At 53.5% G+C, this 27,984-nt stretch overlaps 4 protein-coding genes across 11 annotated transcripts in view; all 4 read right to left on the reverse strand.

The window, feature by feature from the left end:
• Positions 1-10,770, reverse strand: part of SLC23A1 (solute carrier family 23 member 1) — a 21,170-nt gene extending 10,400 nt beyond the window's left edge. Inside the window, exons 1-15 of one of the 5 annotated variants that reach the window (XM_040444620.1) lie at positions 10,485-10,764; positions 9,366-9,427; positions 8,592-8,726; positions 7,971-8,128; positions 7,141-7,229; positions 6,913-6,980; positions 6,546-6,727; positions 6,315-6,435; positions 5,862-6,018; positions 5,412-5,559; positions 4,757-4,862; positions 4,386-4,515; positions 4,143-4,286; positions 3,540-3,635; positions 556-819 (exon numbers count right to left, since the gene is read on the reverse strand). In XM_040444620.1, coding sequence (XP_040300554.1) covers positions 575-819; positions 3,540-3,635; positions 4,143-4,286; positions 4,386-4,515; positions 4,757-4,862; positions 5,412-5,559; positions 5,862-6,018; positions 6,315-6,435; positions 6,546-6,727; positions 6,913-6,980; positions 7,141-7,229; positions 7,971-8,128; positions 8,592-8,726; positions 9,366-9,427; positions 10,485-10,566 — 1,923 coding nt within the window. In that variant the 5' untranslated portion in view covers positions 10,567-10,764 and the 3' untranslated portion in view covers positions 556-574. Of the gene's footprint in view, positions 1-555; positions 820-3,539; positions 3,636-4,142; positions 4,287-4,385; positions 4,516-4,756; positions 4,863-5,411; positions 5,560-5,861; positions 6,019-6,314; positions 6,436-6,545; positions 6,728-6,912; positions 6,981-7,140; positions 7,230-7,970; positions 8,129-8,591; positions 8,727-9,365; positions 9,428-10,484 lie in introns of all 5 variants that reach the window. The other 4 variants (XM_040444619.1, XM_040444621.1, XM_040444622.1 and 1 more) reach the window with 4 other exon arrangements.
• A 1,428-nt stretch (positions 10,771-12,198) lies between these two features.
• On the reverse strand, positions 12,199-15,071 carry MZB1 (marginal zone B and B1 cell specific protein). Its single transcript, XM_040444645.1, has 4 exons — positions 14,404-15,071; positions 13,152-13,276; positions 12,672-12,782; positions 12,199-12,574 (listed from the first exon to the last, which is right to left on the reverse strand). The coding sequence occupies exons 1-4, from the start codon at positions 14,605-14,607 to the stop codon at positions 12,418-12,420; spliced, it is 597 nt and encodes a 198-aa protein (XP_040300579.1). The 5' UTR covers positions 14,608-15,071; the 3' UTR covers positions 12,199-12,417.
• A 194-nt stretch (positions 15,072-15,265) lies between these two features.
• PROB1 (proline rich basic protein 1) lies at positions 15,266-19,898 on the reverse strand. The gene has a single exon (XM_040444628.1). The coding sequence runs from the start codon at positions 19,830-19,832 to the stop codon at positions 16,767-16,769; it is 3,066 nt and encodes a 1,021-aa protein (XP_040300562.1). The 5' UTR covers positions 19,833-19,898; the 3' UTR covers positions 15,266-16,766.
• A 1,404-nt stretch (positions 19,899-21,302) lies between these two features.
• SPATA24 (spermatogenesis associated 24) lies at positions 21,303-26,932 on the reverse strand. Of its 4 annotated transcripts, none has more exons than XM_040444638.1 (6): positions 26,431-26,691; positions 25,535-25,600; positions 25,177-25,307; positions 25,014-25,084; positions 22,029-22,131; positions 21,303-21,947 (listed from the first exon to the last, which is right to left on the reverse strand). In XM_040444638.1, the coding sequence occupies exons 1-6, from the start codon at positions 26,434-26,436 to the stop codon at positions 21,416-21,418; spliced, it is 909 nt and encodes a 302-aa protein (XP_040300572.1). In that variant the 5' UTR covers positions 26,437-26,691; the 3' UTR covers positions 21,303-21,415. The 4 variants fall into 4 exon arrangements, with proteins under 4 accessions (XP_040300572.1, XP_040300571.1, XP_040300573.1 ...); XM_040444637.1 differs by lacking the exon at positions 26,431-26,691 and adding an exon at positions 26,771-26,932 and having other exon boundaries at positions 21,328-21,947; XM_040444639.1 differs by lacking the exon at positions 26,431-26,691 and adding an exon at positions 26,771-26,922 and having other exon boundaries at positions 21,759-21,936.
• Positions 26,933-27,984: the final 1,052 nt, after the last annotated feature.

The following is a 27,984-nucleotide window of genomic DNA, read 5'->3' on the forward strand; positions in this document are numbered from 1 at the left end:
TTATGGTTCACGGGCTGCAGCTGACCCATTTCCTGCCTAGATACTCAGACTGCTGAAGGGGTCAGTGTGTCAGCATACTTGTAACTTCTTTTTTTTTTTTTAATTTTTTTTTTCAACGTTTATTTATTTTTGGGACAGAGAGAGACAGAGCATGAACGGGGGGAGGGGCAGAGAGAGAGGGAGACACAGAATCGGAAACAGGCTCCAGGCTCTGAGCCATCAGCCCAGAGCCCGACGCAGGGCTCGAACTCCCGGACCGCGAGATCGTGACCTGGCTGAAGTCGGACACTTAACCGACTGCGCCACCCAGGCGCCCCAGCATACTTGTAACTTCTTAGTGACCCACATCAGTTGGGAAGTTCTACTCTCATTATGAAATAACTAAGGAATTCCATTCAGAATCCATATTTTCACTTTGTACCCATCTACTTTCCCCTTAAAGACTGTGAAATAGGTCACAAAAGTGGAAATTGAGTAGTTTTGTTTTTCTTTGGTTAAAGCATAAGAATATGATTTTTCAACCCTCCCACAAAAGACCATCTTAACACATCCTACCTTTCCTAGAAGTAATTTTTCAGACTTTGGTGCACGCAGACCCAGTATGTATATTATCTGGAGTGTCTTCTGGAACTGGATGCTGGGCTTTTGACCTTGAAAATCCTCTGAAGACTGGGCAGATAGGAATGTATTTCAGAAAGGCAATCCTCTTTACCATGCTCATCCCAATGGGGAAGTCATAGCTCTTGAGGCTGGTAGACATCTCACTGTTGGCATGGGCCCCAGCTTTCCACTGTATTAGGCCTCGTTCCTCTGGGCTCCCTGGAAGAGGACAGAGAAATTACCAGGGCCAGCAACAATCCACTACCTCCCCTTCCCGTAACCCAGTCCTAAGGCAGACTTCTGGAATCCATGGTCTTCATTCTCAATTATTTTCTGGGACTGAAAAGTTACTGAATCCACAATTCTCAGCTCCTAAGTTGGCAAGAGCTCGAGGAAACCCTAAAAGGTACTGGTTATACTTAGTATTTATTGTGTATCTATAGTGTACCAGGCTCTGTGCTAAGTGCTTTCATTTCTTTATCTCATTTCTCCAAAACATTCCTGTGGGAAGTATACAGGTACTATTATACAAATTTATATGATGAAGAAACAGGCAGAAAGGTTAAGTAATGGTCAGTTTACATCTCTAGTGTGGAGCTAGTGTGTGCTAAGCTGATGGGGACCAGATAGTGCCCAGACCCGCTTTGGGGCCAAGCAGGGATATTCACAAACACTATAATCATTATTAATATTCAATATTATGATTCCATATTTAGAAAATACACTTGCTTTTATAATACAAACCTCAGAAAGTCAAGCTATTAAGTAAAATCTTTGTTGGAGGTATGGATACATAAAAGATTATTTATATCTAGGGGAGTATTTCCTCAAGAGGCAGGAAAGCAGTGCGTGAGATCTCTGAGGTTTTTACAAGAGGGCTGAGGTTAGAAAAGACTGATACAGTGTGAGTAGAAAGAGACTTCCACTAGCCCCACTAGCATTTCTTGAACTAAATTACCCCTCTTAGTTTCTGCTGTGGATGGGGAAAGAAAGAAAATGCAAGGCGGCCCATCAGCAAAATGTGCATCACACAGAAGAAAGTTGTATACAGGTAATTCCATGATTAAGGACCGGCTTCTGATTTAACCAGACCTGGGTTTGAATTCAGGTTGGCAATTAGGCAACTTGAATCAGGCAAGTGATTTGATCACTCAGCTTCAGATTCCTCAACAACGCACACTGAAGGACTATTGACGATTATGGAGCTCCTGGGTGGCTCAGTCGGTTGTGTCTAACTCTTTGATTTTTGACTCAAGTCACAATCTCACAGTTGGTTGTGCAGCTGAGCCCCTTGTCGGGCTCTGTGCTGACAGCGCAGAGCCTGCTTGAGATTCTCTCTCCTTCTCTGCCCCTCTCCTGCTTGTGTGCTCGCATTCTCTCTCTCAAAACAAACATTAAAACAAAAAAGGATTATGGGGCATAACATGTATAATGATCCCTGGTAGTCATGGTTGCTGATAGGGAGTTGGGTTGAAGGATGGGAATGTGAGAATCTCAGCAAGGCAGTCTGAGGCTATTAAAATCTGAGGTAGCTTAATCCAGCTACCCAAATCACAAAGTCCGTCAGTATACAGTCCAGCTGATGCCCTCTACCTCCTCAGATTCCATGAGCATAGAGGCTGCCACTTCTCTTTCTCATGTCCACAGCCAGCCTTCTAAATGGGGAGGAGCGGGTACCACCTGTTAGTCCATGGGGTAACTGCTACCAAGAGTTCTCTCATCATCTGATGCTGTCTGGAATTCCTAAAAGTGCCATGGCACTTAGGCCTTGCCTGCCCTCCAACCCTGCAGCTGTGTTCAGGCTGGGAAGTGGTGGGCGATGGAGGGCCATCATCCTTCTACTTCCATCCCTCATCTTCCTGGAATGATGCAGTCTTTAACCTCTGCCTCCGTGGGGCTTTCCCTGATCCATCAGATCCCCCGAAACCCTCTACAGAGGCAGTATGGTGCAATTGTTGGGACACAAGTCCTAGACTGCATCAAATGGACTTGGTAAAAATCCCAGATTTGCAACCTGTTAAATCTTCAAATGCTGTGAACTTTGGTAAGTCACTTAACCTCTCTGATTCTGTTTCCTTGTGAAATGGTGTTGATAGTATCTACCAGGATAGTCTTTTTTTTTTTTTTCAACGTTTATTTATTTTTGGGACAGAGAGAGACAGAGCATGAACGGGGGAGGGGCAGAGAGAGAGGGAGATACAGAATCGGAAACAGGCTCCAGGCTCTGAGCCATCAGCCCAGAGCCCGACGCGGGGCTCGAAATCACGGACCGCGAGATCGTGACCTGGCTGAAGTCGGACGCTTAACCGACTGCGCCACCCAGGCGCCCCCAGGATAGTCTTTGAGAATGAAATGAGACACATAGTTTCATGCCTGACCCATAGTAGACCTTTGGTAAACGTTAACTGTGCTTGTTACTCATAAGCAACTGGTGACAGTTTTTATATTTTACAGGGAACATAAACATGAGCCAGGAGGGTTCTCAGGGACTCACTAAGTTATCTTCCACAATCCCTGCAAAAAGCCGTAACATCAAAGAGAAATAAATGTTAGGGGCCCTTCTAGTAGCTAGTATTACTTGGTAGTGGGTGTTGCCAACAAACCGATGCTTCATTTGTATCTGCCCTAATCTAAGAAAGCAAAGGCTACCAAAGGCACCCCTCAACCTGGCTATCAAGAATTGGAAGGAAACAACTCACAGGGCCCCAGAATGACTTCTCTAGACCCATCCTCTTCAAGACCTATGAGGCATGACTGTACCACTGTCTAGCCACTAGTCTCCGTCCAGCCAGTGGGCACTCCACCAGCCCAAACTTCCTGTTTCTCCTTGCACGTCCTGCATTGCATGGGTCCTGGCCACACTTCTGATCGAGGGACCATTTGTTAGAGTGCATGTGAGCCCAGCCTAGTTCTGTTTCCCTCCCAGAGGTGACCCATACCTGGCACTGTGTTGTCCAGTATGAAAGCGAGGCACCCACCCACAAACATCTCTGTGGTCAGCAGCACAGTCAGAATCTGATCCACTTCAGGAATGCCTGTGGAATAGGTCAAGGGCCAGTGGACATCTTGGCCTCACCTGAAGACCAGAGCTCAGGGACTTTGTCCCCACTTGTGGAGTTTACTGACTTCCTTGAGTGGGCAGGGAGATGAAGTGGTACAAACCCCAACTTTCTAACCTATCTATACCCTGTCCCACCCTTGGATTCAAATCCCAGTTTTGCCAATTGCTACTTATTTTGGGACAAATCATTTAACTTCTCTGAGCCTCACTTTCCTCTTCTGTAAGGTGGAAATGATAATACTATCTGTCTCCTGGAGCTGTTGTGAATATTAAATGAGCACATGTAAAGCTCCATAGCTGTCCATAGAAAGTGTCTTAGTAAAGGACAGTTGCTAATCACTTCTCAGCTTCTGGTTCACGTCTAGAGTTGGGCAGGATCTGTGGTTCTGTCCTATGGTGCCTTTGACCGAGGGAGCTGTGCCCAGAGTCGAGCCCACCATACCTCCCCTATCGACCGAGATACTCAGACTAGCGGAGGCACCTGTGTTGATGACGCCGGGGTTGGACTCCAGGTAATTGGGCAGCGTGAGCCCGAAGAACATGGAAAATCCGAGCACGAACAGGTTGCGAGAGGAGTTCATGTCCACGAACTGCAAGTTGGATAGCCCCACAGCCGTAATCATGCCTGAGGGCGCAAGAGAACTGCTGAAGGTGTCCCGCAGGCCCGATGGGCTCCACCACTCCGCGACCGCGCAGAGACCCACGGCGCACACGCGGCACTCACCGAAAAGGGTGCAGAACATGCCCCCCAGGATGGGGTCAGGGAGCGAGGCAAAAAGGGCGGTGAATTTGCCAACAGTGCCCAGGACTAGCATGATGCCCGCACCATATTGCACCACGCGCCGGCTGCCCACCTGCAAGGGAGTCGGGGGGCAGGGTTAGACTCCAGGCGCGAAGCCTGACGGGATGAGTCGAGAGGACAGGAAGGTGGGCGGGGCCTGTTATAAAAGTGAGCACAAAAGGGCCGGGGCTTGATGCGGGGCGGGACCTCTCGAAGACAGGGCGTGGCTAGGCCAAAGTGGGGGAAGCTTGGGGCAAGTCTGTGGCACAGGGAATGGGGGTGGGGCTTTGTGCCGCTCCGGCTTGTCTTGGCACCTTGGTAATCCCTAGAACGCCAATGTTGGGACTAGACGAGGTGGACCCGTTGCCTGTGCCCAGCAGACCTGCGATAATGCAGCAGATGCCTTCCGTGAAGATGCCCCTATAAGGAAAGGGTGAGTTTGGGCCTCGGTCCAGCCTCTGCCCTGGCTTATGTCCTCCCATCACCCTGGGCGGGCTGCTCGCCTTCTTGGGGACTGGGCAAGCTGCAACTATCTGTCCGTAGTACTCCCCACTCCAGGCCAGAGGTGGGTCTGGGAGCCAAGAGCCCACGTCCGAGCGCTAGTCCCAGGGCCCTGGAACTTACTCCCTTAGGCGACTCTGGGCTTCAATTTCCTCATCTGTAAAATGGGCACAATAAGGGTACCTTGTCTCACAGAGTCGTTAGATTGCATAAGAGAATACACATGGAGGGCTATGCACATGAAAGGTTGTCAATGACCACAGTTTCCCTTAGGCGTCTTTATCTCAACTACTGGTGACACTCAGAGTGAGTGATGTGAGTATTCCATTTCATAAGTAAGGAGAATGAGATCTGGAAAGTATTAGTGACTTGACCAACTCCACACCTTTGAGACTCAACCTTGTCCCTACATTTGCTTCCTGAATGGCCCCTGAGGGATCAGATATTGGAGAGGACAGGTGGCCATACCTGTTGATAGCATGTACTGGAGGGGGTGGTGCACCAGCCAGGCGGGCACAAGCATAGTAATCTCCGATGGATTCAATGATGCCGGCCAGTGTGGCACTGAACATTCCCAGGACAGCAGCCGCAGTCACTGTGGGCAGGCCCCACTGACCTGGATAGGGAGGGAGAAGGGAGGATGGGTGCAGTAACCTCTGGGATGCAGGGAGTGGACAAGACAGTATGTGGGGGTTAAGATGTCTCACGCTGGGGTGGGAGCTATACAGCTGTGGGAGCTTATTTGGGATCACTCAGAGTCATGAAGCTGGAGTGAGGCTTTGAGGAAAATACCACTCTGCCTGCCACACTATAAATGTACAGCTAATGCCAAGTGCATCACTGGCTGCGTTGGGATCATCAGGGACCATCATGGATGGTCTTAGCTGGAAGTGGAAGGGCCCAGGTGGGGTGTCTCACAGGGGTAGGGGATGCGGATCCAGGGCGCAATAGCCATGATGTCCCCTCGGGCGTCCGTTCGTGCCTGGAATCCATAAGCTGTGGGGTCTGAGGGCAGCACATTCGTCAGGGTCAGGATATAGCAGAGCAGCCACACGGTCATGATGGCCAGCACAATCTGAAGTGGGGTGGGGTGAGGGGAGCATTGAGGGCCCTGGAAGTCTTGGTCCAGGCTAAGCAGCCCCTACCGCAGCCCTAGCTCCAGCTCCAGCCCCAGCCCCAGCCCTAGCCTTCGCCCCCACACCAGCTCAGACCTGGACCCCAATACCTACTCTAGCCGCTGACTGGGACCTCACCTGTGCTCTGGCTCTAGCTCCTCTGCTGTCCTGGACCTGACCGCCCCCCGACCTTTGCCCTGGCCCCAGGTCCAGCCCCTGCCCTAGTCCCAGCCCCAGCTGTCTGTCAGCTCCTCACAGGAAACATCTTGAAGATCTGGATGCGGAAGAGAGTGAGGCCTTTGCCCCAACGGTAGACAGGCAGCAGGAAGGTGAGGTTACGCAGGTACTGGGAGAAGAGGACGATCAGGAGAATGGAACTGGGGGCAGAGGCACAAAGGAAAGATGGCTGGTAGGCTGGACTGGGGCCAGGACACGAAAGGGGTGAAAGGGCTGGGGCTGGGAAAGATCAGGCTTAATGCCTGCTCACCAAGCTGAGATGCCCCAGTGGGAGCCAGCTCGGTCGCCAGCAGCTTGGAAGACAGAGAGGCCAATGAGGGAGACCGTGGGGGTGACCGTGAGAGGCCCTATGTAGCTGAGCAGGGCCCCAGGCAGCCCCATCAGCCCGATCACCACCTCCACCATGCTGGATACCATGATTGCACCCTGGACCTGGAAAAGCAAATAATGGTACTATAAGTCACTGTTTAGAGGCTATGACCTCTACATTAAAAAAAAAAAAAAAAAGAAAAAAGGTCCTGGACCACCTCCTTGAATCCTCCAACTCATCATTGGCCCTCACTCCCAACTAGCCCCCTACTCAGGTCCAGATCCCTTCTACCCAGGTACAAACCCACCTCACGTATCCGTGGGTGCCAGATATGAGAAGTGTTCAGGGGAAGACTCCAGTTACCGTAGATCTCCTCTGGGATCAGAGACAGGGACACACACATAGCCAGGGAACACAGAGAAGAAGAGAAGGTGCTGCCATGAATGCAGTCTGGTGTCTGGACTCAGGACAGTCGCCCAGACTTCCAGGCCCCTGGGCCTCCCCTCTCCAGCACAGACCCCAGAAGTGTGCCCACCTTCTGGGGGGCATTTCCATCTCTCCAGGCCCAGGATGGCTTTCGCTGGGACGAGAAATGCAAAGGCGCTGGCCTGGAACAGCGGCAGCCTGGAAGGAGAGGCAAAGAGCAACAGGGCAGGGCCAGGGGAGGGCAGGGACACAGAGACAGCGGAGATGGGGAGAGAGGGGCACAGAGAGAAGGAAAGAAAGAATCACATCCAGGGACAGAGACACAGGGACAAGGGCAGGGCAAAGCTGAGAGAAGTCGCTGTGGCCCCAGGCAGGCCTCTAACGTTTTGGGGGCCCAAGGGAGAAAACAAATGCAGTCTCTGGCCTACAACATGCTCCCTTTCCTTCCCAACCCCACTTCCTGCACTGTGAGGGGCCATGTACAGGGAAGCAAACAGCTCAGCTCTTGCATCCAAGCCCCACTCACAACCTTCCTCCATCCCCCCGTCACAAAAACAACCATCTTGTGGCCACCCAAGCCTAGAGCTGTGCACACAGGGGCAGGGGCCCCTGGGCAACAGGCCACTGAAGAAGCCCACACAGGCCCTAAAAGGGAGGAGTGGGTGGTCCTGATTACCCAGAGTAGGGCTTCACAGGAGGAGAGCCCAGCTAGGGTATATTCCCTTAAACCCGCAGACTTCTCGCCTTTGAGGAACGTCAGGGGCCTAATGTGGGATCCCAGCTTACGGGCTCTAAGGCTGGCTTGGGAGTAGGAGTAGCGGGTGGTGACAGATAGCAGCTTTTTCCCCCAAAGAAACAGCCCTCAGAGAAAACACCTTCTCCCACTGTGTGGATCACTGTGTATGTTGAGGGTGGGGAGGCAGAGGCAGGACAGCTCACCGGATGCCCAGTGTGGTCTGGATGAGGGTGGTGATGCCCACGCAGGTGAAGATAGTACCGATGAGTTGGCTGACCATGTACTGGTCGCGGCCCACACACAGTGCCTCAGCCAGGAGGAAGGGCACAGCAATGGTGCCACTGAAGCATGTCAAGTAATGCTGGGGGATGGTGGGGGGGGGGGGGGAGAGTGTATGAGGTGGGGCCCATAGGGCTCAAAGGGAAACAGGGGCGTCCTAACCATCCTTATGCCTGCCTCCGTGGGCCTGAACCCATGCTGCCCCTGGCAGCTCACCCAGGGCTGATACTCCTGCAAGGGATTCCCAGAGACCTACGCCTCACCTCTCTCTGGGTTAGTAATCTGCCTCCAAGTTATTCCTGTGGCTTCAGTGGAGTGAGTCCTCTTCCCTGTGACTGCCACTCTGCCTGGCAGGTGACATGTTCCTGGGGATAATCTCTCAGGCTCCATCAGACCCCCTCCCCACCCCTGCTTGGTGACCGTCACTGTTGCTGACCTTAGGTTTCTCTTCCTGTTACCCAAGATAAACTTGTTGGCCCGGAAAGGGGTGGGGATTCTGGGGAGCATGCAGAGTGGGGGTGGCGAAGCCCTCCCGAGAAGCCCACCTGGAAGCCCAGCAGAATGCACAGGTACCAGGGTGGCACATCCTCAATCTTGTACAACATGTCAAACTTGGGTTCTGTAGGCAGGGACATCGTGGGATCCCTCGTGGAGGTCCCTGCTGAGCCCAGGGACTCATGCTGGGGCAGCAGAGAGAAGGAACTCAGGGTGGAGTGATGAGGACCAGCTAAGTCCATTCTGCTCCAGAATCAATCAGGTAGCCCAAGTGGCTGTCAGATCCTCAGAAAGAGGTCCAAACCACACCCTCCCTCTCGGTTCAGCCACCCAACTGCCGCTTGGCCTGGCTACTCCCTGCTCGCTCTTCACATTCCTTTGTGCAGGGATGAGTCCACTCTGCTGGCTCCTGGAGGGCTTGGGACCAGGGCATTCCAACCAAGGGGATGGGCCCCTAAGTCAGAATGCCTTGGGGAGCAACAGAGGAGGGGACCAAGAAGGCTGAAGTCTGTGGACAGGCCCTCTTGGGCACACTGTGGTTTCACTCTTGCCCCCTTGGAGGTCCTCGGGGTTTCCCTGGCGGTGGGAGAGGTTGGGTCCCTGCTGGCCCTCAAGCTGGAGTCCGCCAGTCCTAAAGCTGATGACCCCTGCACCCACTGCCACCCACACACCATCCCCCAATTGCTACGTTCAGCTTGGGATAGTCACTCTCGATCAAGTTCATCAGAACTTTTGTCTCTTGCTTCCCGGGAGAAGGCCTAAGAAGGCTCTCTAGCTCCCACCCAACCCTGCCCCCCACCCAGGTCCCACCCGTTCCCCAGCACCTGTGTCTGGCCCTCGGGGTCCTCCTGGGCCCTCATCTTTGGGGCACAGGTGTGAGCGGTTCCTGAGGAAAAGAGGGGATTGGCTTTACGAAGGCCAAGAAGGACTTTAGTCCACACATCAGACATTGTTTGAAGTAAATCTGTAACCAGATCCCCAGCTCTGATTGCGAAAGGAGGACCTGGGCGGAGATAACGTATTAACTCTGGCCATGGTGGTAAAGGCCACCCAAGCCTCTGCCGTCTGAGCACGCCCTTCCCTGACTGCACCTGAGCCTGGGCATGGGACCTGTTCTTGTTTCCAAGAGAGGGTCAGAGTGCTGGTGAGGGGTGGGCAGTCTGGGAAGTTTACCAACCCCAGGGTGAGGTGGTAGTAGCGGGGGGCATTTACTAGGTCACACAATAACAAGTTAATAATTATCATTACCATAACCACTGTCTTTAATGAGGAATGACTGTATGCCAAGCAATTGCTATGTACTGCCGTGTTTAACCCCAGGCACTAGGCGGTATTAACCTCTTTTATAGCTGAAGAAACAGATCTAGGAGATGTGATCTGACCAAGGCCACATAGGTGCATGATTTTAGAAAAACATTCCAAAAACTCAGGTTGGCCTGAACTCTGGAGCTCATGCTATAAATCAGCCATTAAATTTGATAAAGGCCTGCCCTCCCCACACAGCCACTAATCCCTCAGTTTCTCAGAGGCCCAAAACAGATGGGCCAGCCTTGCCTGTTCCCTATGTCAAGACAATGATTCCCTTCCCCTCCCGGGCAGGACTGGCTACATAATTCACAGGCCGCTGTGCAAAATGAAAATTTGGGACCCCCGTTCCAAAAGCATTATGAATTTTAACACAGCAGTAGTAGAATATTAAACCAAATATAAGGCCTTTCTAAGCACTGGGCTCTGTGTGAGTGCATGTCACTGAAACCTGCCCTCGACTCAGCCTGTCTTCTCCTCCTGGCAGGCCTACCAGCCTGATCATGGGACCTGGGGGCTAAAGGTGGTTGGGAGGGTCTGAGGAGCTGAGGCTCTTCAGCTGGTGGGGATGGACCTAAAGTTCCTGGTTCTGCTTCCCTCTGGGCTGCCCCAGCCCCAGCCCTCCAGGGCCCACCTACTTCTGGGTTGCTGTGCCCACGGCCAGGCCCTGTTCCAAGGACCCACAGGCAGCAGTGCTCTCCACCTGGGCAGCAGCTTCATCCCACGGCCGTGAATCCGTCGTCAGCTTCTCCAGTCCCCAGCTGTTCCTCTGTCTGCCTATCTTCTCCTCTCCCTTCTCGGCTCTTGCTGCCAGGTTCCCCAAAGTCGTCTGACCAGTTTGAAGCTTCAAACTTCTCCTTAGCATTTTCCTCCCCACCTGCCTCTCTCCACCCCAGTACTCCCCAGGGGGCTATGGATGGAGACTGAGCTCCACCCCTTACACTTAGGTGCACAAGTCCCACAGACATTCAGTTCAACCCAGCCACATGCCACACACACAGAAACAAGGCAGATATGTTGTACATGGTTTCAGGTACACAAACAAATGGATCCACTGCACTCAGACTGTGCTGCAGTGTATCTAAATCACTCCATGTAGGGGCGCCTGGGTGGCTCAGTTGGTTGAGTGTCCGACTTCGGCTCAGGTCATGATCTCACAGTCAGTGGGTTCTAGCCCCTTGTCGGGCTCTGTGCTGACAGCTCAGAGCCTGGAGCCTGTTTCAGATTCTGTGTCTCCCTCTCTCTGTGCCCCTCCCCTGTTTGCGCTTTCTGTCTCTGTCTCAAGAATAAATAAACTTTAGAAAAATTAAAAAAAAAAAAACCTCAAAAAAAAATAAATAAATCACTCCATGTAATCACAGGGCCACACAGATCCATGTCATAGGATCCCATCTCCACACCCAATACACTGGCAGCTCAGCTGGTTCCTTGGGCCCTGGCTCTCTTCCTGGTGACTAGGGGTTCTCTCCTGGGGTGAAGGCCAGGGAGGAGGGGCCTCAGGCAGATAGGGACCAGGTAATGGAATGTAGGGGACCAGGCTGCAGTATAGCTCATAAAATCTGGAGGGGTCAGGTCCTGCCTGGGGCACCCCTATTCCTCCAGCAATGACTTCCCCCCCAATTCCCCAAATCTGAATCCCCTCCCAGACCTGTCACTACTCAAACTTGGACTTGGTTTGAGCCTCTTTTATTTTCTAAGCCTTGGTTTCGGTGTCTGTCAACTGGGGATTAGAGTGTCTGTTCTGTCCACCTCCCAGGGCTTCAGCAGATCAGAGAGACACCCACAAAAGAAACTACAAGGTATAGCACTGCCTGCCCACAGGTTCCCAGACTTAGGTGGGGCCCAGGTGGAACCATTTCCTCCATTGCTAAGGAAAGGTCTCAGGCTAGAAGAATTTCTGGGGAGAGCGGGACTTAGAATCAAGATACTGAATCCAGCACGTTCCAGGAACCCTGCCCTCCCCAGTCCCAGGCAGACACCTAGGGCTCAATCATGCCAGCTAGGGTCAGAGGTAGAGTCTGGAAACTGAGCAGCTGCTGGGCATAGACCCAGTTAGACCAGTGTTCAGGGAGGGGCACAGATAGCAGAGTGCTAAGTAGGCGTGTCCACAGGTAGTCTGCTCATGGAGTTTTCCTTTTCTCTCCTGATGGATCTGGGTTTTATCATTCATATAACAGATTCCATATGCCTTTGACAGCTTGCTCACATTTCTAGCCATGACAGGTCTCACCTACCTCTGGAAAACTGTATGGAAGTGTATTTGGCCCTCTCTAGGTACAACCTCAGCAGAAATACCAAAGTCTGACTTTCCAGCCCCATGAGCACATTTTGCAGACGGAAGGAATCAAGAAATGGAGGTCACTGGGTTTTATTTGAGTCCAGAAGGGAAGGCCTCGCCTCACACACCAGGCCCCAGTGTTCTAAAGCCTGAGGAGGGGGGTGGTGGCCATGGCAGCACAGAAAAGCATGGCCTCCCTGCCCTCCAGGCAGCCTGCACAAAGGAGTAGGACAGATCCAGAGGAAGCCCAGCTCCCTTCAGGGGCTGACCAGGAAGGGGAAGGAGCAGTTGGACTAGAGCTCTGTCTTCGTGACAGGTGCCTCCTCTGAGCAGGCCCCCTGGGGGCCTCCACACAGCAACGCCTCCAGAGCCTCTCGGCCTTGTTGGTGGGCTTTGTAGATCTGGTCTTCTCCAAACTCCCCCAGGTAGTGCAAACATGTCATGGAGAGCCTAGGGGAGCCCAGCAAGAGCCTCAGACTTTGCCTGCCCCACAGGGGGCTGATCAAGGCTCCAAAGTCTCCATTCCACCCCCCATTCCTGCCATCACCTGGTGGGCCAGGGGCCCCCTGTGATCATCACGCTGATGTTTGGCTCTGGCCCCTTGCTGAGTCCTGGGCCCGTGAGACGTTTCACCTGGTTCACTTCTCGGACCCCGTAGCTGGAAGCAGTGGGGAGGAGAGATTCAGCATTAGTGGGAGCCCTGCCAGCAAGGGATCCATCCCCACATGACGCTGAGCACACTGGGCATTTGCTGAAGCCAGAGCCCAGATTCTGATCTTCCCTGATGGAAAACTGAGGACCAGAGAGGGAAAGCCCCTGGCCCAAGGTCACACAGCAACCATATATCCTGGCCACCTACGATTCTACTTGCTCCTAGCTCCAGAGCTCAGACTGCCTCACAGCCAGCCCCCTACCTTAGACCAGAGCCCTAGTGGATTGTGTGTCTGGCGTGAGTGGGAGAATGAGAACCTCTACCCATCATCCCTTCCCCTGGGGGAGGGTGGTAGGGACCAGACTTTTGACTCACCCCTGCCAGGTCTGGGAGCAGCTCTGGTCCAGGATGTCTGTGTATACTGATTCACTCAGCTCCTGCTGCCCTCCTGAGTCCCGGGTGTGAAGCTTGGCCTCTGCCTTTGCCAAATGTTGCCACATCTAGAACAAGGAGGGGCTGAGAGCCAGGACTTTTGGACTGCTCAATGGTGGGAGAGGGGCAGACAGGAGCCTGGGTCTCCGGGAGAAAGTGAGGTGAGCCTTTTGAGCAGGAAACTCCTGTGAACAGGCTTCATGGCCCTCCCTCAGGCTCGGAAAGCTGAGACTGGGTCTGCTGAGATAGGATCCACTTCCCTGGAATGGGGTGGGTGGGAGACTCTGAAGTGGAAAGTTAGGCCTGAGCACTGGGCCTCCTTCCCCAGGGCACACCTGCCCATCAGCACATGATATTTTATTTTATTTTTTTAAATTCATTTATTTTTAAGAGAGAGAGAGAGAAAGAATCCCAAGCAGACTCCTGCACTGTCAGTGCAGAGCCCGACATGGGGCTCAAGCCCAGAAAATGCAAGATCATGACCTGAACTGAAACCAAAAGTCGATGCTTAGCTGACAGAGCCATTCTTCTTCTTAAACCACAAGAAGGAAAGAAAAAAAGAAAAAAAAAAAAAAACCAGAGCCCAGTCTTCAATGACACGTGTGCTCATAGGCTCCCCTCCCCCCATAGAGATATTCAGGCATGCTTGACAGGCTTGTGCATGAACAAGAGATACACACATACTCATATATTCATGTACTCAACCCACATGCACACATGCACATATACACCAGTGCTCCCTGGTCATATTTTGGGAAGAAGCCCCAACCTGAGGATAAGCCTGGAAAAGAAAGAGTCCAAGGGGACAAGCTCGTGACTCCCTAGAGTCTCAAGATATTGTGGAATGGGTGTCCCAGATAATCTGCTTGCTGTTGGGCAGAGAGATGGGTAAACTGAGGCATGGAGGTTTAGGTGAGGTGAAGGTGGAAATATCATGGAAGGCTGAATCTAACTCGATACCCTGGGATTGAGAGTTTAGAAATCAAAGGCCAGGGGCGCCTGGGTGGTTCAGTCAGTTGAGCGTCCCACTTTTGATTTCGGCTCAGGTCATGATCTCACATATATAAATAAATATTAAAAAAAAAGAGAGAAAAAGAAATCAAAAGCCAATAGTAGAATCTGAGGTAGAAGGAGGGGACTGTCTTCAAGAGGGGCCTGGATAGGGTCAGGGGAACTGCTGGGGGGAGGTACTCACCTGGTAGGCCACCGCCCTGCAGGCATCACAGCGCAGGTGAGCAGGCATATGAGCTGAGTACTTCTCCTCATCGTCCAGCTGCGGGGCAGTGGCTGTGAGTGGAGGCCTGTCTCCAAGGCCCCCTGGGATGCCCCAGGCTCCCAGCAGCAGCAGTGTCAGTGTCAGTGACAGCCTCATGGTTTGTGGAGCTGGCTCAGTGAGCATGGGCTGTGGTTGGGGTGCAGGTGTGCATGTGTATGTGTGCAGTGGGGGCCGCCCCGGAACTCCTGACCCGACCAATGGGGAACCAACACCTCACCCCTCCCACTCTCTCCCTTCCCCCAGGGCCCTGAAGATGCCACGTGTGCACCTCCTCTAGTGGGATCCTTGCTTCAGCCAACTCAACTCCATTTCACAGATAGGGAACAATGATGTAAGGAGGGGGACTGAGCGTGGGCAAGAACACATGGGAGCTGATACCTCCCATGTCCTGGGATCTGGCAACTCAGTGGGCACTGTCCTGAGTACCTTGGGGGAAGAGGTACTTGGTTAGTGTTATTTTTATGAGCACATGAAGGCTCAGAGAGAAGTGACAAATCCAAGACCATACAGCTACAAGGGCCATACTGAAACTGGAATCCAAACCTGATTGACCCCAAAGCCACTGGCCACTCAGCCACCAGGAGGAATTAGGTCACAGGCATGGCTGCCAGCCTAGGGCTCCCTCCCTGGGAGGCAAGTTTGCTGAGGCAAGGATGCCACGGCACACGAAAGACACACATGGGCTCCTTCCCTGAGCCTGAGGGCCATACCAAGGCATGGAAGAGCATTATGGGAGGTGTTAGGGGTTGTGATAGGAAATCAGAAATCAGACAAGTTACACTAGTCATTCCGACCATCATGGCTCATTGGGTCAGTGATTTATTGCACACCAGGATGAGGTGAGGGGACCAGGAGCAGCCCAGGGCCCTTCATGTCATCAGAACCAGCATCTCTGGCCATAAGATGATGTTCAGGTTATTCTGACTCATAGTTCTCCTGGTCAGCTTCCAGTCCAAGGCAGAGAGGCAGACAGGTAGACTTCAAGGGACCCAGACCCCCCAGAGGCCTGGAACCTAAGTAAGGCATCCATCTCTGTCCCCAACAACTGCTTCTAATGGGAACTCTTCTTCCACAAACTCATCACATCATCACTTATCAGTTCAACAAGCTTCTGCCAATTCAAGCTCAGAACTCCACACAGACCCCCATGCAGAGCATCTCCTACCCCATTCATCTCTCTCAGGTCTCCTCAGAGGCTCCTACAATCTCAGGGCAATTAGAACACAGGCCCTTCCTTGCTGTGCCCAGCCTGCAGAGCCACCGCCTCTCTGGGCATGGTTGCCACAACTGTTACTGAGGCAGTTGAACCAGTTGAGGCTCCATGTCTCTGTCCCCGCCCTCATCCCGACCCCAGGGGCATCCCTTTTACTGCCAGCCTTAACTCATCCTCCATTACACCCAGAACCCAGAATGGTCAAGAGGCTCTGCTTGTAAGTCCTTCCTGATGATTCACTTCATCTGCTTTCCACTCTGGGTAGGGATGGCTTAAGCCCCCCCCACTCCTGGCCCTAGGATGAGCCAGCTCAGCTCTGAGGGCTTAGAGAAGCCAAGTCAGATGTTGAGGTTAAGGGGAGGATGAGAGTTCGGGCTCCCAGTTGGAGACTATAGCTGCCTCCCCACCCAACCCCCATCCCCAGGCTGACTGTCCATAACCATAACCATTTCCATGTTACTTCCTTGCTCTGCCTCCACCTGCTGTCTCAACAGCTCTCCTTCTCAGACCCTGCCTGGCCTAGGGGCTGCACTGGCCACTTTCCCACACAGTCTCCCAGGCCAAGGCTCACACCCTCTTCCAAAGAATAACAAAGTTTCTAGCCAGAGTCCTTCTCCTTCCATCCCACCAGTGCTCACTAGCCTGCTCCACCTCAGCTGGGTCCACCATTCAGGGAGGGACAGACAGCTCACTACCTCTGGGAGCAGCCCAGCCCTCTGCTGCTCCTATTTCTTGTTCCCCCTAGCAAACCCCAACAGCCCCTCAAATTGGCTCCTGGGGACAACTCTTGAGACCCCTCACTTTTACACACACACAAACACACTACACTCTGGGAATGCTTGGGAAAGGAGTATACAATTTTGTTGGGGGAGGAAGTAGGCAGCCACTTTCTGAATTCCAGCTCCATCAGTCCCAAAGTTTCAGATACATTCTCTGAAGGTAACTTCCGGTCTGAAGACTGGATGCGATGAGTAAAAGAAAGAGGTGATAGAAGGAAAGAAGGGCAGGGGACTGGATGCCAGAACCTCCAAGGCTACCAACAGGCCCCAACACCATGAGGGATCAGACCTCACACTGGGAACAAGGACCCTTTGCCGGGCTGGGCTGAACCTGAGCTGTTGGGTGGAGCACAGAGGAGCAGAGGGGGTGCGGGGCTGGGGGTTCCACTCACTGGCAGATAATACATCCCGTCCAGGTGCCCCGCCTCAGAGGCCCAGGGTAGCGGGGGGCCGCTGAAGGCCGGCGGGCCCGGGGATGGCGGCATCGACAGGCTGGGGATAGGCCCATAGGCGGGCGGGTAGAGGCTGGAGCCCAGGGCCAGCGGGGTGTAGACGCGGCGGGGTGGCCCTGGGGGCGATGGCGGCAGCAGCACCTCTACATATTGCCCGCTCTCTGGGTCGAAGAGCAGCCGTAGCCGAGGCTGTCGCGGCGCCTCCACAAAGTAGTATCGGCCGCTCTCGGGGTCCACCAGGACCTTCCCCGGATACGCGGTCCCAGGTGGCTTCCGCGCCCCCTGGAAAGGGCCTTCTGGGGACCGGTCCATCGGTGGCGCTGACGCGGCGCGGGGCTGGGGCGGGGCCGTTCTGCCTGCCGACGCCTGGGGCTCCCGCGGGAGAGACGACTGGACAGCAGTCGCGGTCTCGGGGGCCACACGAGGCGTCTCCAATTTGGGTGCTATCCCAGGGCTCAAGCTAGGGTTCGCCTGAGGGGAGCTGGGACAGGGTGGTCTGGATGGTTGGGGCCCGGCTGGCCCTATGGGCGACTGCTGGGGTGAAGTGCGAGCGCCTCCTAGAGGGCTGGTCCGCCCCTGGCCGTCAGGGACCAGGCGCTGGACCTCCGCATCCCGGTTCTCTACGCCAGAACCGCGCACCAGGACTCCCCCAGGTCCCTCCCGCCGGCGGCCCAAGGCCAGTGCACCAGGCAGGCGGATCTCAGTGCGCGCGAAGGGTTTTGCCGTGCTGTTCTCTGCTCTCCGCCTCAGGACCCCGTTGGGCTGTGAAGCGTCCCGGGGGACTGTGTCGGGGGACGGCTCTGGGGGCTCGTAGGGGTGCGTCACGACAGGCAGAAAGTCCTTCAGATAAACAGAAGTGTAGTGAGCTGGGGCTGGGGACTCCAGCGCCTGGAACTCTTGTGTCTTGGATGAGCCGCCCTCCTCTCCGCGGGGTTCCGCCGGAGGCGCAGGCAGCCCCGAACCTGGTGTTCCCGGAGGAAAGCTTGGCGCGTACGTGGTCTTCACCATCTTGCGCACGTCGCGGGGCCGTGGAATGGCCACGCGCGGTCGTCCCGAGGCTGCTTCTCCAGGGCCCGAGACTTCCCGGTGCACATCGGCATCCAAGGTGCCCACGAGGCGACTGAGGGGCAGCTCGAGTGCATCCACTTCTGGCGACGGCTGACTGCCTCGGAAGGCAAGATTCCGCATCTCCCGCGTGGACGGACTCTGCGCGTCTGTGAGCTCGGGGGTCCTGGGGGCGGACGGTCTAGGCAGCGCCAGCTCCTCCTGTCCTATCCCATTTAGAGCTTCCGATGTAGGTACTATCGATGAGCCCTGCAGTGTGGGATCCCACGTCTCTTGGGGAGATGGGTTCCACGTCCCATTAGTACGATCTGGAGCCTCCAGTGAGGACAAGGCCGGCGGGGACGGGCTCCTATTGCCCTCTGCGGTATTCCCAACTGCAGGTTTCGGAACCTCCCACAGGGAAGGAGCTTCGGGGGATGGGCTTCTTGTTCTGGCAACACCCTGATTCCACTGAGAACGGATCGGTGGGGAAGGGCTTCTTCTGCTGACAGTTTCCTTGATAGCAGGATCCTGATTTCCCCAGGCAGAGGATGCCTCGGGAAACGACGGGCTACTTACTCTCCGAATAGCTCGATTCCACGGAGGCAGATTCTGGGGGGACGGGCAGTGAGGACCCCGTACGGTCCCATTTGGAGCCTGCCACAGTGGGGACGAGCTCCTAGGTTTTCCAGCCTTACTCAGAACCTCCCGGGGGTCCCTAGACTCAAAAGGCGGAGACGGTTCTCTCAGGATGGTTCGATCCAGAGTCTCTCGCGGGAACCGAGTCTTGAGTTCCTGACTGTGCGCCTCCTGAATCTTCTCCCCTGACTGCAGGAAGATGCTGGAACTAACCGGACCCAGCGGCTCGGTCCCCGGCGCGGGCTTGTCACGCCGAATCGCGCGCTCTCGGAGGCTAGGCCACGGCCGTGGTGCCCTGGCGGGGGCTGAACTATGATGCACGCGGGGTGGCCGAGACCTGGCCTCCTCCAGGACCTTTCGGGTACTGCGGGCCGTTTCCCGGGTCGCACACTCCAGCCGCCCCGTGGGCCCGAAGGTGGCGCTGCTCCGGGCAGGGGCCGCAGGGCTTAGTTTTCTGGCCAGTGCTGTCTGCACTAGATCCGCGGCTTCCTGCAGGCGGCCCAGAGACTCATCCAGGGAGCCAGTGCGCAGAAGCAGTCGGGGGCGCGGCGCGCCCGCCTCCCGCGGGGGGCTCCGGGGTCGGGGGCGCAGCTCAATTTGACGCTTGGGCACAGTCCGGGGTCTGGCGGGCTCGGCACGTTCCTCCAGCGCCACCTCCACACACTCGAACTGCGCTGGGGTCCCAGGACTTGGACCGCGGGGCCGCAGCTCCAGGTAAGTGGCCCAGCGGGAGCCACCGTTCGGGGCCTGAGGCGTCGGTGTTGCTGGAGCAGGAGTCGCGGGCCCGGGCGGAGAGAGGCTGCGGAAAGCTCGAGCGGTGAGCTGTTGCACCTCGCTATCCGCCGCGTCGGAGCGGCTGAACAGGGCCCCGGCGCCGAAGATGACTTCCATCTCCCCCGACGGCAGCATGCGCAGCTGGGGCTGGGGTGGCCGCGGGCCGGAGCCCGGGCCTCGCGGGAAACCCGAGCTGGTCCCGAGCTGCTGGCGGCTATTCTGGGCGCTGACGGACAGGCGAGGCTGCGCGCCCGCCCCCAGCGCAGGGGCCACCCCGGGCCAATTCGCTCGGCACTCCGCGTCCGGCCCAACGTCCGGGGGCTCTGGAGAACCCGGAGCCGTGTGGTAGGAACCTGACGAACCGGAGGAGTCCTGGCGCCGGGCGGGGACCTCAGGCAGGCGCCCTGGGAGCCCAGGCAGGGCTGGCGGTGCGAACGCGGTCAGCATGGTGGGGCTGGACGCCGCGCACTACCTCCCTCACGTTAGCCTCGGCCGGTGCCGCGGACGCCCGCACTGTCCCCGCCCCGCCCGCGGGTGTCGTGGGGTCACCGCGCCTTAAAGCGGCCGCGTCCGCTCGCGAAGCGGTGGCGTCGCTAGCAGGAGAGACTTGGGCCCTAGGCTCTACCTTTCCAGCTTTCTCCCCTGGCGCGGGCCAGAAGCCTAGGGTGCGTCGCCAGGCTTTGGCTGACATGAAGGTGAGGGAAAGGCAGGTGTGCAACTTGAAGCCAGGGGCTAGGCCCATCTCCACTCCTCCACAGGCTAGGAAACAGGCTGAGCAGGGGTCTGCCTAACAAGGACCATGGTGGTATGGATTAGAATGTGAGCCAGGGGGCCAGGACCACACTTTCAGACCAGGCAACTCAGATCTTGTGAGCAATTTCATCTTCTCCTTAGCCCCCAGTGTCTTCCCATCACCTCAGTGCACCCCTTCTCCCCAGCCTTATCACTTGTACTAGCTAGAGTTCATAAGGGTGTACCCACCACCTTCCTTGACCCATCAGCCCCAATCCGATAGAAAGCATTGCTTGGTAAGCTCCCTCGATCCGGAAAGTTGTGCCAGGGCCTCAGGTAGGTGCTGTCCCTGGCTGGACCCATTGCCTTTAGTGGGAACATCCTGGATGGGGCTGGAGTGCATAGCTCTAGCATTCCCATTCTGCCTTGGCACCTAGAACAAGCCCTGGATGCCTATGTGGGGGTCTCCTAGGAACCTCTGGGGGTAGCTGTGGCCCCCTGTATAAAGACTCTGAGGCAGAAAGAGCTCTGTGCTCTCCCAGGCACTTGCAAGGCCCTCACTCCAGCACCCTGGGGACAGGAACAGATTGGGAAGGAGTCACCACCCGTCATAGCCCTGGGACAATGACAATGGGCACCATTTACCCTTAAACTTCTGGCTTCGAGTTCCTACTATGATTCAGGCTCCAGGTGGCCTTGGAGCAAATGCATCAGCACCCCCATCCCCATTGTACTCATCCTCACACTGACCCAGGTTAGGCTAGACTTGACAGATCTGACTCAGCCTCTGAGTGGGTCTCCTGCCTGGGTATGTCTCCATGATCACCTAGCCATCAGAGATGGCTTGTGAAAGGATCAAACCTGCCTATCATCTAGCCCTGCATATGCAACTTTAGTGAGTCTTAGACCCTTCGCAGACTTCCCCCACCTTAAAAATAGACATAGCATGGTCCTTTTCCCTTCCTTCCCTTTGGGAAGACTCGAGCTTCTGTTTGGAGGAAGTGTAAGAAGGTGCAAGTGTGATTCACAGGTATAACATAACATTATATGATGGAAATTGATTTCCCAAATTCATTGTGGTCGTGGAACCCATGATCTTTGATGTCTCTGGTCAGGACTTCACACACACACACACACACACACACACACACAGCCCTTCCTGCTCTATAGCCAAGTTGGGAGAGTTAAATTTACCAAGGCACTGGGAGTGGGGTGGGGTGTTTACAGGTAACCAGGGGTAACCAGAGCTGTTTACATAGGGAGGGATTAAATACCAAGAGTAGGAAGGACAGTGCCTATTAGATAACAAAGTAGTCCTCCCCTACGCTATACCACCACACTTTCACTCCCCCTACTATCCAAGGGAGGGAGGGAAGTGGCAGGGGCTGGAGACTTGAGCAGCATCCTTTTCTGAGCCAAGGAGTGGCCTGGAAGGTAGTGGTCCAAGGCCTGTCCCCCACCCAGTCCCTGGTAACTTGATTCTCCCTTCTGTCATGAAGGCCCAGGAGGCAGGCAGGGAGAAAAAAAAGAGTGCCTTCTGCCTCTTCTCTGGGAGTCAGGGCACCGGTGAGGCCTGACGTGGCAGAAGCAGAAACCCACAGGGATGGGGACCCCCACAGCAGAGAAGGCAGAGGTCCAGCATTACAGCTACAGAACAGGAAGGTGAAGACAATTTTATTTTTCCCTGGGATGTTGGTGGCTCCGGGCCTGACGCGTCCCCAAGGCTTTCTTATGCTTCTGGTCCAGCACTTGGGCCATGTAGTTCTCCTGTTGCTTCTGGATCCGGTAGTCAGACATGTGATTCCTGCAATGGAGCTGGCTGGGCATGGGCTGGGGACAGTCTAGGGTAGGGACCAGAGAGCTGGCTCCCTACTTCCATCAACAACCCCCAGCCTAGCCCAGACGCCTCACCTGAAGATCTGTTTCTGCTGGCTGATAACTTGCTGCAACTCCTTAATCTCATTCTCTTTGCCATTAAGTATATCTTCTTGCTTTATAATGTGAGACTCAATTTCTGTGGGGGAGAGAGGCAGGGAGAATGCGTGGTTCCCATCCGAAGAGCTCCTTCCTGAGATAAGGCATTCATTCCCTTATGGGTCTTTTTAGAACTTGGCTCTCCTGACCCAGGGGTTCTCCACAAGTAGCTGTTAACATCATGGTAAGAATGAGTTTATTATGGCGTTTTGATAGGATGGTGACTGAGCGGCACAATGTCTGCTGAATGTGTCAGTGACTTTACAACTCTATTCTGGACCAGGTGACTCACATGAGGGCAGGAAAAGGCCTCTGCAGAGAGGTGGACAGTGCTGCCCAAAGGCAGGAGGATGAATGGCTCCTGTCCCTAACTCCTGCTGATCTTCACAGCTATCACCCCCTTGGCAAGACATTTCCTAGTTTAAAGTACAACCTCTCCCAATAGTTCCTATCCCTTTTTCCTGCTTTCTTTTTCTTCTTAGCACTTATACCTAACATACCACATATTTTACTCACTTTTCTTCTCTACTAGGATTTACATCCATGAAATCCATAATGATAAATATTATTTAAATTTACTGCTTTAACCCTAAGGCCTAAAATCGTACCTGGCACATAGAAGGTGCACAATAAATTTATTTGTGGAATGAATGACCAGGATATCCTCTGGGGAGTTAGGACTTAGAAACATCACTTAGTTCAGTCATCTCAATCCAACCAGACGTACTGAGGGCCAGCTGGATGCCCAGACTTGTGCTAGGGCTTAAGGAGAGAAGACAGGGCCCCTACCCTCAAGGAGGCAGCTCCTGAAAGAGAGTTAAAACTCAGGAACTGATCAGAGAACAGAGGGTGATGTTTTAGCAGTGTTAATATTGATGAGACAGTATTGCTACTTTGGGCAAGTTGCCTCCTCTTCTAGACCCATTTTCTCATCTGTAATATGGGGACAGGGACAACGAGGGGCATGAGGTGAGAGGAGACAGTGGTGACAAAGCTTACCCCAAATTAAGTGCTCATTAGATGCAAGGATGATTTTTGTGTCTTGCATCAAATCGAAAGAGGTTGTAGGGATGGGGGGGGAGGCGGTGCTTCATTTACATAAACTGACCCTTACGGAGCTCTGGAAAATTCTGATCCTCCTAGAAAGAAAATCCCACCACCTTTAAAGATTAGACAAACATTAACTAGAACACAAGGTCTAAAAAATGTAGAAATGCTGAAGTATTTAAGGTTTCAGAAGAGAAGATTTGGTAAAAAGTTAATGCACAGCATAGAAAAGAGGAGACAAAGACACAGGAGAAGGAAGAGAATGAAAATGAGCTCACTCGGTCATAGGACCATTCCTATTGAACCTTCTTCCCCAGGTCACGCAGATTGATTGATTGTGAAGTTCTTTTGGGAAAAGGCATCAGAAATTTATGTGAATCTTTTAAAATAAATTAGAGATGAATTTAAAATAAATAGCACCCACAGAGAGAATGGTTAGAAAATCCCTTTGAGAAAAATAAGAAACTATGTAAGTATAAAAAACAAACTAAAACCACAAAAAGGGAGGTTCCCCAACCTGGCCAACAGGCCAGGGGGAGGCTCAGGTCATGAGATTTGCTCAGGTGAGGGCTTGTGTCCCACTGGAGGGGTCTGGGACATTTTGGGGGAGGGCAGCCAGGTTCCATCCCCATAGCATACACACACACACACACACCTTCCACAAGCAGACATAGAACCCCGTGGCCTTGGCTGATCGCTAGGAAATGCTCGAGTACCACCAGAAAAGAACTCTAGGTTTCTTTTAGGGAAGTATGGGGACAGGCAGAGAGACAGGAAGGAGTGGGGTCTGGTGGCCTTGGGTACAGAGGCAGTGACTGCCTGTTAGGCCCCAGGAGGCCCTACTGAGAGCCCTTGGTCAAACAGCCACAAGGCCTGTCAGCCCACCTAGTCAAATCAAGATATCGGCCTGTTGGCATCTTATTAGTAAGAGTACTCACCAAGGGAGAGAGAGGGCTGGATTGGTGGGTATGGGGTGCCCAAGACTTCAGGTGACAATCCATCAGAAGGGACTCTGAATCTCTTTTGGAATTGGGCTCTGGTCTCTGGCCTACTCAAAATCTGCTGCAATGTATGAAGCAGATGTTGCATGTGGAATTCAGATCTGTTCCTTAAACCAGGTAAGGGGAATTTAGTGTTCTGGGAAACTGAAAGGCATTCCTGGGATCTAGAGACACTGGGTGGCTGACAGAAAGTGCCCCACAGCTCATGGCACCAAGTGAGCCAACAAGGAGACACATACATCTGCACAGAGCAGAGATGAAAACTAATGGCCTATGGACATATTATACTTAGCCTATACAATAGTTTTAAAATTTCTAAATCAGTTGCCAACACTAAAAAGTCAGAAAAGTTTCCATGAAAAACTGGCTTCCAGTTTCTTTTTTAAGGGTCTGACAATACTGCCCCCCTCCTCCCCAGAGCAGAGGCACTAAGCCCTTGAGAGAGGGCACGGCTCTTCCTGTCACCACAGTCCCTACCCCTCCCTACTGGGTCCCTAGCATTCAGCTCCCAGATAGGACTGTGCTTGCCCTGCTGTTCCTCTTGTAACAGGTATGAGTGAAGTACACTATTTCTAATACCCATCAAAAGTGGGAAAACAAAAGTTGGACTAAAAGGTCGTATGTTTCAAGAAAAATGGGAGCGAGCCCATTCCTTTATGGCCATGAAGAATATTGTACACCAACTGCTTCCCTCATTTCCGTGGCCTGCCTGGTCCCTGAAGGCCTTTGCGATGGTGTGGCCCGCCTGGGCCTCCTGGTATCCTCAGCCGGGGGCAGAAGTTGGGGTGAAACCCTGCCCTTGACACAGGCACTGCGCTGTTAGGGAAGAGCCCATGTATGTAAGCGTGGGGGGGAGCACGGGCCTCCCGCCTACCATTGCACTTGGTGATGAGCTGGTCCTTCTTACTGGATTCCTGCAGGGCTCTGCTCTTGACACTGGAGAGCCTGAGTGGAGAAGATAAGACAAGAGAGGGTGGGAAGGCTGACAGGCAGCCTGGACCCCCAACCCTTCACAACCCTTTGAAAGGCCCACTCACGCTTTTTCAAAAGCCAGCTTCTCTTTCTCCAGCTGTTTAGATAGCACCTCTACCTCTCCGAGGGCAAACTGCAACTTCTCCTCTTCCTTGGCCAGGAGGACCTTGGTCTTGGCATGGGCAGCTTTCTCTTCCTGCAGGAACAGAAAGCAGTGACCTCATTACCCCTGAGCTACCCTAGGTCTCCTAGGTTCCATTAACAGCTCCATTTCTCAGACAGGCATATAGAAGCCAGGGTACAGGAAGATTCTGTCCTCACTACTAGGGCAGGAAGCTGTCAGAGGCCAATAATAACTGTGCCCATCCACAGGGATCCCAGGAAATGGGGGAAGATCAGGAGCCCACAGAGGCCCTTACTTACCACCAGCTTCTTTTCCACTGCCTGGAACTCTTCTTTACTGACAAAATTTTCATCCTGGAGAACCATCTGCAACAGAGCCTGGCTCAGGGAGGGCCTGGGGCTGGTGTTGAAGGGGTACTCTCTAGGGACCAGGACCAAGGTTAGACAATGGGATGATACCCAGGGCACCTAGGATGAGACTTGGGCTCTGAACAGGGAGAATTTGGTTCCATAAGATTCACAGAGGCTCAGCTCTAGGTCCTGCCCTCAAGGAGCAACCAGTTTGATATAGGAGATAGCCCATGGCCAGTACTTCTAACACAGTGTGCACTATGACGGAGAAGCACAAAAGGCTGTGGTGCCCAGAGGAGGCCCCTGGTCTGGGGAAGGGTCAGACCTGCTTCTGGAGAAGGGGTCATCAGACATGAGCTCTGACTGGTAAACAGGGGTGGGCAAGAAGAGGGGGTGGAACAGAAAAGTGTTCTAGATGGTGAGAACATACAAGCAAAGGCCAGCTGCAAAGAAGAGCTGGGTACCCTCAGGGAATTGCAGGTAATTGAATGCCTAGAGCTGCACGCACCCCTCAGGGTGAGAAATAATGTTAAGTCAGTTTTGTTTCTGAGATGGAGATATCTCCCAGCTCTCTTATCAAGATAGAAAATAAAAACAGAAAAACCATGAACTTCAGCTGGCCAAGACTTTACCATGCCTGTCCAGGTAATCTGTGGCTCCAATGCTTTGAACTCATGAACTAGGATTTGACTCAGAAGGCAAAAGCAAAGGGGCATTAAAGGGTCGCAGGCCCTTAAGTTAACATGTGCAAGGGACAAACCTGTGCTTACTGCACTCAAAATGGCGCTGCATTAGACACTGGGGAGGAGATGTCCATAATGGAAAACGCGTTATAGTTTCAATACCTGCATTTGAGAACCCCGGGGAAGCCAATGAAGTCATCTCCAGTTGGAAGTGGGGAAAGTGAGGCTCAGTGAATACACGGGGAGATATCTAGTAGGCCTTACACAACCAGGCAGAGAGTAGAAAGCAACTTAATTTTGTTTAAATTCCCTGGAAAATAATCATGAAGACCTTGACCCTTTTTGGCTCCACCCCTACCAGCCAGAACATACTCGGGCCCCGCCTCCTCCTGATGACGCCATTGGCAATGTGCTCTAAGCTCGACATCGGGACAGGGTCTGGCCCCGTCCCCGCCATTTAGGTGTCCGGTCCGGCCCTCCCCCAGCTCTTCGGGCTGCATACCACATTCCTCAGCTGGTGAATCAGTTCCTCCTGAGACTCGATCACGTCCCGCAGTTGATCGAAAGCGAGACACACTGATCCTGACCCCCCCTGCGACCACCCGAGGGGCGTCGCCATCTTTCCCCCCCGCCAGCTCGTTGGAAATGTCTCTGGGCGCCTCACCCACCGACGTTCACCAATGAGGATGGGACGCCATAGAGCACCTTGGCAACCGGGGGCGGGGACTTTCTTTGTTAGTAGGGATGGAGCCCGCCTCTTAAAGCAGCCACTCTCTTAAAAGCACAGCCTTCCCGTGGAGGAAGTTCTAACAACCCTTAGGGATTTAAGTTTATAGTTTATGTGCACACCTGTTTTATCTTGTGTTCGTCACGCAGACCTGAGGAGCAGACGGGGCACGGTTTGGTGAACAGCCCTCACTCAGACAAGGCCCTTAGCCTTATCCCAGGGCCTGTTAAACTGCAAGACCTGTGAAGCAAGAGCCAGCTAAGGCAACTCCTGCATTTTTAACGTTAACAGCCCTCTTTCTCCCACCCTAATCTCTGGATTTCACCCAGAGTATGAGACTCCAGGCTCCTGTGATTTCTTTTACAAGTACGAATACATTTAGTGTTTAGGTAATCTGAACCCAAGCAATGAAGGGAAGCACAGACCAGAAAAGGAGAGTGGCCTCACCTAAGATGAAGAGTCCTCCTACTCTGGTACCAGGTTGTTGGTAGCCACATTGGAGCCGGGTGCCACCATGTCAAAGTGCCAGGGACGGCCCTGAGAGATCAGGAGAACTGAAGAGGAGCATGCAAGACACGGAGAATGGAGGTAGACAAGGATAAAGTGATCACACATCCCCATTGAGGATATAGGGGGATCATATCCCCATTGAAGGCTTTCTTCAAAACCCAAATAAGATTAAATAAGCTTAGGAAAAATCGGAGCGAATATTCACTGAGTATTCACTATTCTGTGGCACCATTAAGCTTTTTCATGTGATCTTCACAATAACTTTGGGAAGTAGGTTATAATACCCTTAACCAGGTTCTATGAGAATGAGTAACTTGCCAAGGTCAGGTTTTAACACAGAAAGTTTGATTTCAGAGTCCATGTTCTTTTTTTTTTTTAATTTTTTTTCAACGTTTTTATTTATTTATGGGACAGACAGAGACAGAGCATGAACGGGGGAGGGGCAGAGAGAGAGGGAGACACAGAATCGGAAACAGGCT

Source organism: Herpailurus yagouaroundi, unplaced genomic scaffold (assembly GCF_014898765.1).
Source record: "Herpailurus yagouaroundi ecotype Mexico unplaced genomic scaffold, PumYag 192, whole genome shotgun sequence".
NCBI classification, from domain to species: domain Eukaryota; kingdom Metazoa; phylum Chordata; class Mammalia; order Carnivora; family Felidae; genus Herpailurus; species Herpailurus yagouaroundi.

Bases quoted from the DNA above. Each gene is read 5' to 3' on its own strand.
- SPATA24 (XM_040444637.1), bottom strand. From the start codon at position 26,887: ATGGCGACGCCCCTCGGGTGGTCGCAGGGGGGGTCAGGATCAGTGTGT. The intron at 25,601-26,770 runs GTATGCAGCCCG...GCTCTGTTGCAG, and splicing joins TTCACCAGCTGAGGAATGTG to ATGGTTCTCCAGGATGAAAA. The intron at 21,948-22,028 runs GTGAGGCGTCTG...GACTGTCCCCAG, and splicing joins CAGCAGAAACAGATCTTCAG to CCCATGCCCAGCCAGCTCCA.
- PROB1 (XM_040444628.1), bottom strand. From the start codon at position 19,832: ATGCTGACCGCGTTCGCACCGCCAGCCCTGCCTGGGCTCCCAGGGCGC.
- MZB1 (XM_040444645.1), bottom strand. From the start codon at position 14,607: ATGCTCACTGAGCCAGCTCCACAAACCATGAGGCTGTCACTGACACTG. The intron at 13,277-14,403 runs GTGAGTACCTCC...TCCTTGTTCTAG, and splicing joins GCAGGGCGGTGGCCTACCAG to ATGTGGCAACATTTGGCAAA. The intron at 12,783-13,151 runs GTGAGTCAAAAG...CACTGCTTCCAG, and splicing joins TGCTCCCAGACCTGGCAGGG to CTACGGGGTCCGAGAAGTGA.